Source organism: Epinephelus lanceolatus, chromosome 18, assembly GCF_041903045.1.
Source record: "Epinephelus lanceolatus isolate andai-2023 chromosome 18, ASM4190304v1, whole genome shotgun sequence".
NCBI lineage: Eukaryota > Metazoa > Chordata > Actinopteri > Perciformes > Serranidae > Epinephelus > Epinephelus lanceolatus.
This window is the reverse complement of record NC_135751.1, coordinates 9,618,600-9,634,889: the sequence shown is the minus strand read 5'-3', so window position 1 is coordinate 9,634,889 and position 16,290 is coordinate 9,618,600. Positions and strand designations below refer to the sequence as shown.

Sequence of the window (16,290 nt, the reverse complement as noted above, 5' to 3'; positions counted from 1 at the left end):
GTATGGAGAAAATAATTAGCAGATTAATCCAGAATGAAAATAATCATAAGGGAATAGTTCAAAATGCTCCACCTCAGCCAGCTACAACAGTAAAAATCCTGCTTTTACATTATTGCATGATATTAAAACAGTCACAGGGGACATTTTTGTACTTTTGAATACATTTTCTTGATTATACATGGATATCTTTACTTAGGTAACATTTTTATTGCAGGACTTTTACTTGTAACAAAGTATGTTATTTACTTATTTATTCATTTACTCTGTGGTACTTTTACTTCACTAAGTGATCTGAATACTTCCTCCACCACTGTCTGAAGCTAAATTAACATTAGCATTGTTTACAGCAGGGTGAAAAGCATCAACCCTCCCCCACCCGGCTTCACTAGCTCCTCCTACTTGACTAGCTAGCCAGCTAGCCGCTGTAAAAGCGGCCAGAAATCTTTAAAATAACATTGAGGGCCTCCTGGATGAGACGTATTCACTCAGAAAACACAAGAAACTGCCTTTATGGGACGCTTGATCGGTGGATATTACGACGCGATGGCCAGCTAGCGAGCAGTCTAAAGCTAGCTGCAGCTAGCTGGTCGGCTAGCCGGGGTTGGAGCTCCGGACCCCCGCATCCAACTCTGTCTTTTTCGCCTCTATGAAATTAGTTTCCGTGCCATGCCATCTTTGATTTAACAGAGCGTTTGTTCTTACGTTTATTAAATTATATTAGTAAAGGAAAGGTTTTCCTTTTATAATATGTAGGTCACTGTACCCGACCAATGATAGTTATATGGGTCATCATCGGGTAACCTATGAGCAGGAACAGCTGGTTAGCACGGTAGCTAGCTGCTTTGGTATTTTTTTAAAATATCAGTTATCAATAACAGAAAGGCAATAACGTTAATGCACATGCTTTTGTTAGTGCGGATTACTCTGCAGCGTGTGTGGCTGAGGCTAGCATCGAGTGGAACATTTATTTTTTTCCATGTTTTGGAGTCGTCGCTGGACCATCGTTAGCTAACTTGGCTAACTAGCCGGATCCTGTTAGCTCAGTTAACCGAGCAGCTTCACCAACTAACCAGGTAAGAGCAAACAAAAAGGTAACTGAGCTCGCTGATTTCAAGTGTGTGACTCAGTGATTTTGTTCGGCCACGTTCGTGACCATGTTTCACGAATTTATGTGAGCTTTGTCCGACATGTTTCATGCTTTTAATATGTTTGTTAGTACATGTTAGCTAACGTTTAATAAATCCTCTGTGTGTCTGCAGTGTTAACACATTCTTCATCTTGCTTGTTTACATTATAACGTTCAGTCATGAAAAGTGTTTGATTTGTAGTGAAAAATTACAGCATATAAAATTTTAATTTTCTACACCCTAGGGCAGGCAGCCGTTGGTTTCCTTTTCTTTCTGTAGAGACTCAAAACAAGTTATTATCACAGTGAGCATCACATTTTGCATTACTGTTGCCTGATATTAAAGAACACTCCCTCAAATTAGTCTGAACTTTAGACTGCATTACCACACAAACATAAGTGTAAAACCACTGTAAGTTGATTTTTATCAGTGCATTAGTGTGACTGTAAACCTGGGTGATGATCCAAAATAACTCACAATACTCAAACTCTTCGAAATGCAATAAAAAATACTGTGATTTGTAGTTAAGATACAGAATCTGTTTTGAATATTAACATTTTTTGTATCTTAGGGCTTTATTTATGTTGTTATCAATAATATTTTTTAAAAACGATTAAATGTCCATCACAGGTCTTTAGTCTGACCATCAGTCCAAAACACAAATTTATTCAGTTTATACTATAAGACAAAGGAGAGCAGCAGATCCTCACATTTGTGAAGCTAGAACCAGCAAATATTTGGTGTTTGTGTTGGGAATTGTACCTCAAGCTATTATCAAGTTGAGTTGCTACTTAAATGACTGCTACAGTTGCGCTTACAGTGTGTTATACTATAGGAGAGCTGTCAGCACATGATCCAGTCTGCTAAAGTATGTCCCCAAACTAGCCTGAGCTTTCACAGGACAATACTTTTAGTTGAATTTCTGTCCAAACTATCAGTGATTGTCTTTCCTGTATGTTCACACAGGAAACTAAGTAATCATGCTGAGTAAGGAGCCGTGTTTCCTCCGCGCCTAGCAGCAGCAGCTCGGTGCAGACAAAGTGGACTGTTTCTGGGGTTTGGTGAGAGGAGGGATGGCATTTCACGGTGCAGGCCGGCAGACCGTCTGTGGAGACTTGTTTCCGGGCTCTGAGTTGGGCCACAAGTATTTCTGTGTCAACTCCTCCTGCGGAGCCCCCTCCACGGGCCTCAGTGCTACGCCGTGCCTGACTGGACCCACTGCCCCGGCTGGGACCCCTCGTCACCCCACAGCTCTCGGAGGGAGCACAGGCGGCGGAGCAGCAGTGCCTCAGCCCTACAGCAACCCGGCCAGCGAGGTGCCCAGCCCTGCAGAAATGGAGCCAGACCGCCCCATTGGTTATGGCGCTTTTGGTGTTGTCTGGTAAATATAAATTAAGGATCATACCATTGTTTTGAATGTTTAAGATGTGCATAGTCCGCATTACTGGTGACCATGACTTTAAAGCATACAAGTGTGTTAAAGAATTTCTGTGTTGTTGTTGTTGTTGTTGTTGTTGTTGTCGTCTTCCAGGCAGCCGTTTGTCTCCTTTTATTTCTGCAGAGAGTTCAAACTATCTTGAAACAATTTATTCATCTCAGTGAACGTCATGCCTGCCTTAATTTCAATCAAATTTTGCATTGTTGTTGGCTGGTATAGCCTTTCAAATCAATCTACACTTTTATCTGCCTTACTACGCAGATATAACCTAAATGTAAAACCACTGTAAGTTGATTTTATCATTGTAGAGGTGTGATTGGAAACAGGTACCTACCTGGATGATGATTGGTTCTTCGCATGTTCCCAGAGCTCAACATGACATCTATAAAATGCTTGTTTTGTCAGACCAACAGTCCAAAACCTGATAAATATTCAGGTATTACTCATATAAGACAAAGAAAAGCAGCAAATCCTTAAATTTGTTAAGGTGAAACCAGCAAATGTTTGGTATTTGTGCATGAAAATACCACAATGAATTATTAGATTTGTTTGCAGATTTATTCTCTGCTACAGTTATACTGGCAGTATGTCAAACCACAGGAGGGTTTAGTCTGCAAAACTACATCATCAAACTAGCTAAACGTCTAAACTGCCCATGATTCTTGATGTCTTGCAGGTCCGTTACTGATCCACGTGACGGTCGCAAGGTGGCTTTGAAGAAGATGCCTAATGTCTTCCAGAACCTGGTTTCTTGTAAGAGGGTCTTCAGAGAGTTGAGGATGCTCTGCTTCTTCAAACATGACAATGTAATAACAAGACAAAGGGAAAAACCCATTGTTTGTTGTAGATGGGATTAAAGATGGACTAAATGTTTGTTTTTTTTTCTATGTCTGCAGGTTTTGTCAGCTCTGGATATTTTGCAGCCTCCACAAATCGACTGCTTTGAGGAAATGTATCCTTGAACAAACAAAGTGATCAGAAGTCAGAATCACTCTTGCATTTGTGTAATATTACCATCATATAGAAAGTATTCTTTTTCATTTCCAGCACACTATCTCACTAATCATACATTTTCTTTCCCATGCTTTCTGTCCTAGTTTCTCTTCTTTTAATTGTCCCCATCACATCCTCCTTTTTTATTCACTTAATTTAGCCACCCGCTCACTCACTCTCTGGTCTAAATCCAGCCCATCACTGCAGACGTGAGGCTGGCCACTAGTGAATATTTAGTATGAGTGGTTGATATGATATTCTTTTCATATTTGTTTTATTGACATTTACTCAACAACCCAAAAAAAAAGAGACCTGTTCTCAGATAGAGATGCATCATGTTCATGTAGGCGGAGGTCAGTCCGTGTGTGAGCTTTTATTTGCCTTGACAGCAAACCACCCCGCAGCTACGTGATAACAGAACTGATGCAGAGCGACCTCCACAAAGTGATCGTGTCTCCTCAGCCTCTCACCACCGACCACATCAAGGTCTTCCTCTATCAGATCCTCCGAGGTGAGCGGACAGTTTCAGTCCAGCAGAAGTGGAGTGTTAGCTAAACTGCAGTACGAAGCTTTTTTCAGCTTGCAAGACAAGAAGATGAACTGTGTTTGTAGTAACTAAATTACATTTTATATGTGTGTGTACAGCTGCAACTGACACTGATTGATGAATTAATTGCCCCATCAATTGTTTGGTCTATAAAATATAAGAAAAATTGCCTAGAAAAATACGCCCCCCACATTTTCCCTGAGGTAACATCGTCAAATTTAAATGCCTGCTTTTTTCTGACTGTCTGTCCAAAACTCAAATTTATTTAATTTGTTATCACTCGGGATAAAGAAAATCAGGAGATACTGATGTTGGAAAAACTTGAACCAGAGAATTTCGATGGAAATTTTGTTTGTTGAAAGACTGAAACAGTCCATTAACAAAATATTTGCAGGTTAATTTTGCACCAATTAAATAATTAGTTTGAGGAATTGTTTAGGCTGTCTCCATGAGCAATATTCCACATATGGTTTCATGTAGTCAGCATTGCACGATGATTCCATAAAAATGTTCATCCGACCAAAAGGTTAGTTTTTATTTTTTTAATCTTAGTTTTTCCTCATACTTTTTTTTTTTTTTTTTAAATATTTTAAAACCATCTTTTTAATTGTCCAGCAGGGATTTACGATTGGAGCATAGAAATTAGCCATGTGAGAGAAATATCTCTGATTGGCATTTCAACTCATTGTATGAGAAGAGAAATGGAAGTGAGGAAAGAAAATCAAAACAAACTTGTTGCGTTAGGTACCATTTTTTAGCTATTAAGCTCTTTAGCAGAAACACTTTATAATTATTAGTGTTTACTAGCACACGTTTAATATTTAGTAAATATTGGGTTATGTTGTTAATGTGCTAACTATTATCTGAAATCCGTCCTGTCGGTTTTTCATTTTCCCTTTTGATGCCGAATACAGACTACCACCACCTGCTGGTATAGAGAATTATTTCCACTTACACAGGCATAGAAAGTAAGTGGTAGCTGGCTGTTGGTTGTAGTCGTTTTGGTGTGTTCAAGTGCAGCTTTTTGGCCAAGACACAAGTGATGAGAGGCGACGCAACAGTCGGCTTTTGTCACCACTAGTGTGTTTTGATGTCAGGCACACCTTATCGAGTTAAACATTTTTACCATCAAAACTGTGATTTACCACGTTGCACCTGACACCAAAATGTCTTTTTCTAAATTTTAAAGAAACATTGATCTGGCAGACAGAAACTCTGAAGAGCTATTGGATAACTGTGCTTACGAGAGTTAAATCTAACATCTTCCTGTCTTATGTAAATACATTCTAAACTAAACGGGCTGGTTTGTATGACAGGTATGAGCGAGAGGAAATGGTGTATGTAGATTACCTATATTTTACGTTTAAGATAAAACATTTAAGTGGGAAGCAGTAATGCGAGCTTGACAGTAATGCAGTATGGGTAACATGAGAATAAACTATTGATGGTTTTCATTTTGTGGCTCAGGTTTGAAGTACCTGCACTCTGCTGGGATCCTGCACAGGGACATCAAGCCTGGAAACCTGCTGGTCAACAGCAACTGCCTGCTCAAGGTAAACCTCAGATTTGTCTGTCTGCCTCTTGAAAACATGGATCAGTGTTGAATGGAGTGTTCCTCAGACCAAGAACACGATTCAGTCATGATCCCAAACAGATGCATTAACATGATTTATTTTCTCTGTTTAGATTTGTGACTTTGGCTTGGCACGGGTGGAGGAGCCTGACCCGTCCCGTCACATGACCCAGGAGGTAGTGACACAGTACTACAGAGCGCCGGAGGTGCTGATGGGCTGCCGACACTACGGCTCTGCCATCGACGTCTGGTCGGTGGGCTGCATCTTCGCAGAGCTGCTGGGACGCCGCATCCTCTTCCAGGCTCAGAGCCCCATTCAGCAGGTGAGATGAGGTGACATCTGTTTATTTACCGGTACCTGCTGAGTCATCGTTAGCAGGGTGTTTAAAAAGGGCATCCATGCTCTGCAACCTTACCGTCAATAAATAAAAGATTCAGTAAAACAACTCCGGTGCCACCATGGAATGTTTACATTTTCCTTTCACTGTGGGGCTTATTGTAGATTCTTGCTTCATTAAATCACATCCCTCTGACGGTTTTGTTTTTCTTTTTACGTAAGTTGTCCTATTTAGATTGTTAGCTCGGGTTTCCCAGTGTTTCATTATGTCTCCTGAAAACACTAGAAGAAATGATGGTAACACTTTATAATACAGCCCGTAATTGTGTTTTATGATTTAGTTACCTGTAAGATTCTCACCAGTTCCTACTGCTACTTAAATGTAGGTGCAGAGGGAAAAAAACACTACGGAGGAAAAGACAGTTATACTCTTATTCATTTTTTTTCATACTGAGTACCTTTTGGAAGGGCTGCATGATAAATCATTAAAAGATCATGATTTAGATTCAGGCATTTATGCAGTCTCATTTCAACTTGCTTTGGAAAGTTGCATATAACGAATTAGTGGTCATAATTTATCCCTGCTGCAGCACGCACAAATGCAATTTAAGGCTGACACACTCCTTCTTAACCGCTTTACTCACACTCAACCAACCAATCTAGCAACAAAACTATAAAATACTCAAATATTTCTGTCTTTGCCAACAAGTGTAAAACACAAAAATATTCTCTTTACAATTACATAAAATGGACAAAACCAGCATTCCTCGCATTAAAAAGCCCCAAATTAGAGATTATTGGCCATTTTTGCATGATAAATTGATTGAATTTTTACTGCTTGTACTTTCCATACTTTCCAGCTTGAGACCGGTAAACCTAAAGCCTTCCAGCTATGAGGATTAATATGTAATAGTAGTCTAATGTAACAGTAGTAATGTGATTAAAGAAGAAAAATGGGAATGTATAGCTCATTTATATTATGTGAGGAGAGTGCACCTTACAGGACGATGCATCCCTCCATAATTTTTAGAATGTGCAGGTTTGCATCTTGACACATGAATCAGCATGTTCTACCAAATCAGTCCAAATTAGTGGGATTATTGTGCAGCTCTTTCTTTAACGCACATTTTCTCCTCCTTCCCTGTCTTGTCCTCCAGCTGGATCTGATCACAGACCTGTTGGGAACGCCTCCTCTGTCGGCCCTGGCATCAGCCTGCGAAGGAGCCAGAGCCCACATCCTGAGGGGGCCGCACAAACCGGTACGTGACTGTGTGGTCCGCTCACACTGAATCTCCAACAAAGCTCTTTTTTTTTTTTTTTTTTTTTTTTTTTTTACCAAAAATGTTTCACAGAGGAGACTGAGTGTTGTTGAAATGTTGGTCTGGTTTTAAATTTTATCTAAAATAGGTTTAGTTTTCAACATTTGCAAGTAAATGAAGTGTCTGAGAGGTCAGAAGCAGTTCTGAGTGTCAGGCTAATTAATGTTGACAGCCTGCAGCTCCAATGTGAAAATGAGCTGAGTAGCACAAGATATGAAATGTTGATTAAATTAGTATCTGACACGTGAATAAAGCTCTGCACACCTGAATGTCTGACAGATGCGTCGGAGGAGGTGCAATCTTAAAAAACGATGAGAAGAACTCCTGCACGCTGTCTCGTTACCGCTGAAATATTTATTTACAGTGTTTTGGTGCATCTGACCTTCATCAGGTATAATGATAGTAATGATAAACGTGATGATGAACGTCAGACAGAAGCGTTTTAAGTAAATACTTCAGCAGTAAGCAAGACGGTATCTGACACATTGAAATAACAGTTTGAGCCAACTGACTTTTACTCCTTATTTTTGATAAGCATAAGCATGTTGCTTTAGATATGAAAGATTATTTTAAAATTGGTGCTTAGCATTCAGCAAGACTCTGTGTCAATTATAGAAATGACAAACACAATCATAATGTTAATGAATCAGAATCCGATTTGTTGCCAAGAAGATTTTCACATACAAGGAAGTAGCCTTGGTATTTTGGTGAATAACAGTAAACATACAGAAAATAAAAAAGGACAGCAAATGTTGAGATTTATTAATTTAAAATAGAAACGTACAATAGAAAAACTCTTGAAAATATATGTCTACAGTGTTATGAAATGAGAGAAAAGTGCAATAGTTGAATAAAGAATATGTTCAGTGTACAGAAATAATAATCCATCATATTTGAGTTAATTTAACACACTGAGTCAGAGTGGTGGGCCTTTTTGTTTCACTGCTACTTACATGAAGTATGAATTATAACATCTCTCTGACCCCCTGACACACTGGCGTACTCCTTACTTTTTCATTTAGAAATTAAATAACCTGTAAGGTAATTAAGCTTGTAGCATGCTGTCAGTATAGCATAAATAATAATGGATTTGTGAAGCCTATAACAGCGTTTAAATAGCTACAGTATAATCAGTTTTCAGGCAAACTGGCTGCTTCAGGCTGCTTTATTGATTTTTGTCCACCAGGTAACAGAAAACCTTGAAAACAAGCTGACAGACAGTCTGCTGCATATCTCCACCTTTTTAAGGTCAATCACCGAATGGAAAAAAACTGTTTATTTACACATCAATTAGAAAAAAAACAAGTAGAAAGCTGAGTAAATCTACACTGTTGATGATAATTCACATGATCTGACCACTGGGATCAAATAATTTTAAATAGTAAACTTTTACTGTTGATTTTATTGAAGATGAAATATCTTTCATGACTCAGGTCATTTACTGATATTGATTATTAAGCTCATATTCTCCCAAATTTAATTTACTATCTAGTTCAGCAGCAGAATGATGAAAGAAATGTTTATTTCTCATTTTTACAGCCGTCGCTGTCAGTGCTCTACATGCTGTCTGATGGAGCGACACACGAGGCGGTGCACCTGCTCTGTCGGATGTTGGTGTTTGATCCGGTGAGTTCAGACAATACACACTGAAGGAGATTGTTGGTTCTGATGTTTGTGTTATTGTTTATCTCTGATGGAATGAAAGTCATGTGTTGGTATCTCTTTTTAAACCCTGTCTGTTTTCTCTCCAGGCCAAACGTATTTCCGGCAGCGACGCCCTCTCCCACCCGTACCTGGACGAAGGGCGTCTGCGTTACCACACCTGCATGTGTCAGTGCTGCTACTCTGTTCCCAGCGGGCGAGTCTACACCCGAGACTTTGAGCCGGTCGCCGAACGGCCGTTCAGCCACAGCTACGAGAACAGTCTGCTTTCTGTGTGGCAGGGAAAAGGTACACCACCGTGTGTATATATAACCACATTTCCCCCAGTGTTAATTTTTACAAGAATTTTAAAGTAAGTTTTCGTCTGAATCACTTACTGAAGAAAAGTAGATGGTTTAAAGCCAATTTTACTCTTTTTTTATTTTACATTTTTATTTTAGTCAACGGTTTACTCATAATTTTCAGACAGTATCATGGATTTTGCTGAAGGGATGGATTCTAGCTGAAATATAACAGAGACGGAAAATGATTATGATTGCCATGTATTGCCTTTATTGTTATGAAAGTGCCGCTGACATGTGTGTTATCTGTCACACTAGAGGCCGTCACTGTTGTGTTACATGTCATGCCCCCTTTTGATTTGGGGATGCTGGCATCCAAAATCACACACTGGGGCAGCATGATGCCGCCATGGTTTGGATCTGTATAAAAAGCATTGGTGGCATAATGAAGGGACTGAGTAGAAGCCCTGTTGTGGATCTCTGTGTAAAAAGGGCTTATGTGTTACTCACTGACCATACGTCTTTCATATAAAAATGAATGCCTAAAGTTATTCATATTACTGCTACTTTATATCACCAATATTACTGAGGTCTTTTGCTAAATTCGGCATTATGTTTCACTTAAGGTTGCTTTGATATTATCGGCTGATATAAATTAAAAATACTTTGATCAGTGGTCTCTGTAAATGCTGATCAGAAGACGTATACAAATGTGAAGGAGTAGATGTATACGGTAAGCTAGCTTGGCTCCATTAAATTTAACAATAAGGTGAGGGAGCTACAGTAAGCCGGCTAATGGCTAACACCATTGGTTAAAAGGAAGAAAAAAACAATGTTTTGAAATGGCTACTGTGATCTAACTCAGGTTGTCCGCCCAAAAAGAGCCAACTCCTACGTCTCAACTTTACACATCAGGGCATACTGAATGGAGATTTCACAGTAATTTTTTGTCAGTGTTTTTTTTCATATACGATGTCAGTTTAGTCATGAAATAAAAGGACATCATTGAACACTTATTGTCAAAATTTTGTTGACAAATGAACACTGATTTCCACCCTGACTTTTACATAGTCTCTAAGTTACTGTGTGTATAAATCCTGACTGCTGATGTTCTTTTGTGTCCCAACGCCAGAGTTAATCCATCGCTTCATCACGGAGCACCAGCAGGGCAAACGAGTGCCACTGTGCATCAACCCTCAGAGTGCTGCCTTCAAGACCTTCATCAGGTGAGGGAGAGGAAAAGTCTGAGCTCATAATGAAATGTGTAGTTTCCAAGTTCTGTTTGAAACCATTAAATCATAGACAGTCTGTACGGTTGAAAAAAAGTTAGTTTAACCGGCTTCTGTTAGCTCTAAATCAACAAATCAAATCATTTCTCTGTTCCCTGCTCACTTTGCATCATCATCAAGGCATGCACATTGTTATGTAATCAATGAATGAAAAATACATAAAAGTTGGACATGATAAAAGTAAGAATCTCCATTGTTCTTTGTAATTTTAACTTAGTCGTCCCTAATTTTAAATTACCACAAGTATTTTTGTTTGTGTTTTTTCCTATCAGAAATGGTCTTCCATTTCATAAACAGTGAGAGGGAATAACCAATAAATGAGAGTTTAAACATAATGCCTTGTCATTTTATGCATTTGCTCAGACAATTTTGATGGCAAAGTACATTTTAAAATCCTTTACTGATGCAGCCTGAGAGCACAAAGAAGACTTTACTTCTTTAACGTCATTACTTTTCAGAATAAATTTGTAATGAACAGTAATGTATAACACGCCATCACTTAACAGATCGATGAATGGTACATGTTCCATGTCTGAAAGGAATTTTTATGTCTTCAGGTCCACTGCATGGCACTCCTCCAAGGTGTCCAGGAAGGAGGAGAGATGAACGGTCCTCCTCTTTCTCATGAGGGGCGACATCAGCGTTTGAGAAAGGATTTATTGGCCGTGAAAATACTGAAGAGTTTGGGACTTTTTCTTCTTGTTTTTTTTTTTTTTTTTTTTTCCCCACCTGGCGAGGTGTGGAGGGGAACAACACTCCCAACGTAAGAGGGGGAAACAGCCAACCCACCTGAGCTCCTCCTGAAAATCCTCATCATTTTTTTCCCTCCTATAAATCTACTAAGTTTCCAGATTATGAAAACTACTGCTTCACTTTTTTAAACGACCCCAACAGCTGATGCTCGAGGCGTTTCCGGTGCTGAATTAAAAAAAAAAATGCTGCTGAAGTGCTGGAGGAGGGATAAGAAAGAGGAACTTGGTACTAGATTGGATTTTCCATCTATATTAGCAGAGACATTAAGAAATAATGATTTTAATTGTTTGGTAGAATTGTTGCTTAGCTAATTTTTTGAAGTCATTCCAGCCCTGTGCAATATGGTTTAATTTAAACAAGCGGTAAACACGCCGGGGGAGACCGAACACTCCGTGTGTGTTCACTTGCCAGCCGGATTTTCAGACACTTGCTACATGATCAGATCAGATACCCAAAACAAGACCCGCCAAATGACATGACACCATGAACCGCCAAACACCGCCAAGGTTTTCCTTTTTTTTATTATTATTTTTTTAACTACATTTGAACACATCACTCACTGTGTTTTCGCCGCAACTCAATGCGGCGTTAATAATGCAATTAAACAGATGTAGCAGGTTTTAACCACAGAGTTCCCCAGTGTTCCTCCACACACACAGTTAGCTTTGTTGTTTTAGTTTCCGTTCCTCTCGTTGAGTCGTCTGGTCCTGGATCAGTGTTGTTTCACCACCTTTAGAAACCTGCCTCATTCAGCAGGAGAGAATTTAATCAGGATACAAATCTAGAGACAGGAAATCATTCCCCACAGTTTTACTGACGTCAACAGACCATCTCATTGCAAACTATTTTATCTTCAAGTCATGACAGGAAAGTGTGACTTTAAGTCATCTGAAACGATGTTCTGCAGAAAGATGCCAAAACTATGAATTTGGCAGCTCGTTTTTTTTTCTCCTTCTTCCCATCTCAACACGTATTATTTTAACACACCACATGGGTTTTATTCCCTGCAGCCCTCCTCTGCTTCGACTTTTTGTCCCACCAGTGGAAGGACAAACAGGAAGCAACAATGTTTTTTCTTTTTTTTTTTTTTTTTTTTTTTTTTTAATTTCTTAATTTATTGAGTGTTTGTTGAAGAATGTGTGTCTCCACCCTTTTTGGTTTGAAGTGTCTCAGTTACCTCAAACTCCTGAAAAGAGAAAAAGAACTGATATGTGCATATCTGTAAAGTGAACCCCTCTCGTCACACCTTTAACGTCATTCCTCCAGATTCAGTGACTACTTCTTCTTTTACCTCGTGCTCGCTCCTCGCCTCTCGCCCCGCAGCTCAGAATTAGTGTGAGGATTTTTGAGAGAAGGATGTTGTCGGTGAAATGCTGCTGTTTTTGTTGTCTTTTTGTTTCTTTTAGTTTGTCGTTTTTACTTCCTGTTTTAGTTTCAGGCTCAGGTGTCCCGTTAATAGACTATGTATTGTACAAAGCCACATAAGGAAGCACCAGTATTGATCCTGGTTTGGATTATCAGTAAAGTACCATATCAGATTCTACACTGTAAGACGTTTAGTAGAAGATATGTATGATATCGGAAGGGGTATCTGTCTTGTGTCGACAAACTGACTTTATCATCAAACACACAAGTGACTAAGTCTGCCATCTAATTGGGTTCACTTCCTCTCGTGTTGCAGTGAAATCAAAAGTGAACATACTGGTGGTTTTTACATGTTTAACCCTTTAAACTACAAACTAAGGAAATCATCCTGAAAGTGTTAGTTCAGTGGACATGAACATGCAAAGACGTGAAACTTGCTGCAGATCGATAAGACAACTAAACTTTTAGTTGTCAATTAATGGTTTGGTTCAGCAGTCCAAAACTCAAAAGATGTTCAGTTTACTTCAAGAAACTATTCAGATTTCAGAAACTGGAAGTGAATTTTTGACTTAAACCCAGTAACCCCTTTGAGGAAAAAGTGCCGACTTTAGCACACTGGCAGCGCTGAGTTAACTGAAGATGCACCATTTTGGTCATCGTCCTGACTGCAAGACAAAACCTCCAACTACGACACAAACATCTGCAGAAAGTTTTCAGTCTGTGAAAGTTTATGTAGCTGAAATGAACTGAAACTGAAGTCTGTGCTTTGACAAAAAGTTCAGCAGTATTGTCATTTGTAGATAAATCTGTGAAACATGAACAACCATCACTATGATCCTCTGGTTTCTGGTGACGCTCCCAAGATGTTTGGTCCCTTTTTGACTGCAGGAACTTTTCCAGGAACCCTTTTAAGGACCTCAGGAACTTTTGCAATGACAGTCAACTGGTGCCAACCAAGTGACAGCCAGCCACCCCAGAATTCACCTCAGTTTGTCTTGTCCCATGCTAAAATTCACCTCTGACCAGACTGTTTGCTTTTTCATCCATGTTTCGTTCATTTGATTTGAGGCTCCTGAGAACACACTGAAGGAACCTCCTGGTTTAGTTCCTGTGGCTCTTTAGTCACGAGGAGTCTTGTACATGTCCTGTACCTCCAGCAGGCGGGGCCCCTGAGCCTCCAGGCGCCGGAGCGTCTTTGTCGGTCCCTCACAGTTTCCTGATTTTCTAACACCTGAAACCTCAGCTCCTCTTCTACAGGAACACAGCGAGTCTCTGTGAGCAGCTCATCACTGAGGCTGACTTGTATATCTGCATGTGTATATTTATTATCCCATGGAGAGCATTTGGGTTTGAATGCTGTGCAATTGGTTGAGTTTGTCGACGATGACGAAAACGTACATTTTGTGGTAATTTTTTTTATTTAATTCATCTTTAGGAAGTGATTTTTATTAGAAGTTTTGTTTTTGTTTGTTGTGATCTGATTAGATTTTTACAAAAGCAGTAGGGAGATTGTTTTGAGAATTGTTCCCTAAAAACATTTGAAAGAAGAAAAAGCAAGTAAACCTCTGCGTGATGTCAGCACTAATATGTTTATTTTCAGTTGGTGTTGTGAAATAGCAACTTTTCATTTTGATAATACAACAGAAAGTTACTGATATAAACTTATTAGTGAAGAGTTATCAGTATAATTTGTCTTTAAATTACATGTTCTCAAGCTGCTGGGTTAGTTCCCTGAAATTAACATTAATGTTCTCTCCTTTACAATGTGTCTCTTATTCCCTGAACACTCCCACTGTGGATCTAAAGCTTAATTACAATCTTTGTCCTTAAAGCCATGTCTGATTTGTGTAAAGGTTGCCAAAGGGGAAAAATGGTGGTTTTATTTAAAAAGAAAACACATCCTGTCTCAAACTTTTTAAATATCATACCAAGACTGCCATCTTTCTCTACCTCTAACCAAAGTGTTCTGAGCGCCTAAACATAACATTAAAAATGTTAAAGCTACGATTAATACGAAACTAAGAAAAAAGTGAAAATTTGGCAGATACGTTCTGTCTGCACATCTTGCAACTTTGCAGAAGAGTTTAAAAAATGAACATTGAACATTTTGTTGATTTACAAATCTTGGTGTTTCTATGAAATGTCAGAATACAATTTCCTGTTGCAGTTTCCCCGAATGACGTTAAATTAAATTACATTATTTTGTCAGGTGATTCAGTTTACTGAAAATTAATTGCAGAAGATAGAACTCCAGATTTTTGTTGAAAAAATAACTGAAAAGAATAAATTATATATAATGTAATATAAATACAAATATAACATTAGCAAATAGAAAACACAAAATTAATTTATCAAAACAAGGGGTCATTTGAGGGAGTGATTTGTTCATTTGAAGCTCAAATTTACTCATTTAGGGAACAATGAATCAAAACTTTTTCCCTTTTGGACTTTTTCTTTATTTCCTTTATTTCTGTTGTTGTGTTGAGTAGAGATCCTTCAGGTGAGAACCAGTTTTTAAACTAGATGACCTCCCTGCACACTGTTCAGAGATCAGCTGACGAGTGCATTTTGAGTCTTTGATTCAGCTCTAGTCTGTAGATGATTAAAGCAGAGTGAGACAGACAGGCAGGCTGAAAGACAGACAGACAGACGGCTGGTCATCTTTAGAAATTAGACTCGTTTTTCTTCTATGAAAAGAAACTTGATGTTTTTATTATTATAAATATGAAACTGATGTTTTGTCTTCGTTTTAGCAAAAAAAAAAAGTTTTGTTTGTTTTTTTGACTTGTGTTCCCAACAAATACTTGAATTTCTTAAAAAAAATGTTTAGAGTTAAAGTAGTGAATGATAAATAAATAAATGGACACTGGATAATAATCCTCTAATGTTTACATGTCACTTTTTTTCTTAACAACTTGACCTGAATGTGTCAGTTGGCCCAGGTAAGGGTCAGTGAGCCTGTTTATACCCGGTATCATCATGCGTCTTTGGTGATCCGATCACACGCGGACAGATCCGATCACACGCGGACAGTTCCATGTCTGTCTGTTCACACCTGGCATTAAGAAAGCATCTCCAAATGCGTCTAGGGTGAGCACTTGTGATCGGATCTCACTTCCCTGCTCTATATGCAAATAAACACAAATCAGTATCGGTGCAAAGACCAAATGTGTTGTTGTTTTAAACTGGCAGGAGCTTTGTAGTTCTATACGCACACTTAGCTTGTGTTAACAGGAAAAAGTTGAATTAACTGACCATTCACCTGGAGTAGTGTGGCTTCAGGACCTCAGCTAGAACGTCAGCTGAGTAGGCTGTTGTTCACTGTGGGGCAGGACACATTAGTGTTCGCACTGCTAAAAGAATGTGGACCACACTCTGAATGTGGTGGAAGTGATTGGATCACAATGCGTCTTGGTGGTCATTGAGACTTGGATTCAGCGCTGTTCACTTGTGATCGGATCTCCCAAGACATGATAATACCAGGTATAAACAGGTTCAATAAGAAGTCTGTGAAAAGATGTTTGGATGGAAGTTTAATGGATGTGGTTGTAAATAAAGCTTTCAAAATCTGTGAGAACAGTTTGTAGATGTGCTGAAAAGATTTGT

General features: G+C 38.9%; 1 protein-coding gene across 1 annotated transcript; it reads left to right on the top strand.

Moving 5' to 3' along the window:
• Positions 1-372: 372 nt before the first annotated feature.
• On the top strand, positions 373-15,561 carry nlk1 (nemo-like kinase, type 1). The gene is made up of 12 exons (XM_033645418.2): positions 373-1,073; positions 2,094-2,508; positions 3,242-3,371; positions 3,462-3,517; positions 3,963-4,069; positions 5,573-5,658; positions 5,792-6,001; positions 7,173-7,274; positions 8,874-8,960; positions 9,086-9,284; positions 10,410-10,503; positions 11,124-15,561. The coding sequence occupies exons 2-12, from the start codon at positions 2,201-2,203 to the stop codon at positions 11,170-11,172; spliced, it is 1,428 nt and encodes a 475-aa protein (XP_033501309.1). The 5' UTR covers positions 373-1,073; positions 2,094-2,200; the 3' UTR covers positions 11,173-15,561.
• Positions 15,562-16,290: the final 729 nt, after the last annotated feature.

What these genes read in the sequence shown, in the direction of transcription:
- nlk1 (XM_033645418.2), top strand. Translation starts at nt 2,201, where the DNA reads ATGGCATTTCACGGTGCAGGCCGGCAGACCGTCTGTGGAGACTTGTTT. An exon ending in CCTCTATCAGATCCTCCGAG is followed by an intron (nt 4,070 to 5,572) that starts GTGAGCGGACAG and finishes TTTGTGGCTCAG; the next exon opens with GTTTGAAGTACCTGCACTCT. An exon ending in TTCTGTGTGGCAGGGAAAAG is followed by an intron (nt 9,285 to 10,409) that starts GTACACCACCGT and finishes TCCCAACGCCAG; the next exon opens with AGTTAATCCATCGCTTCATC.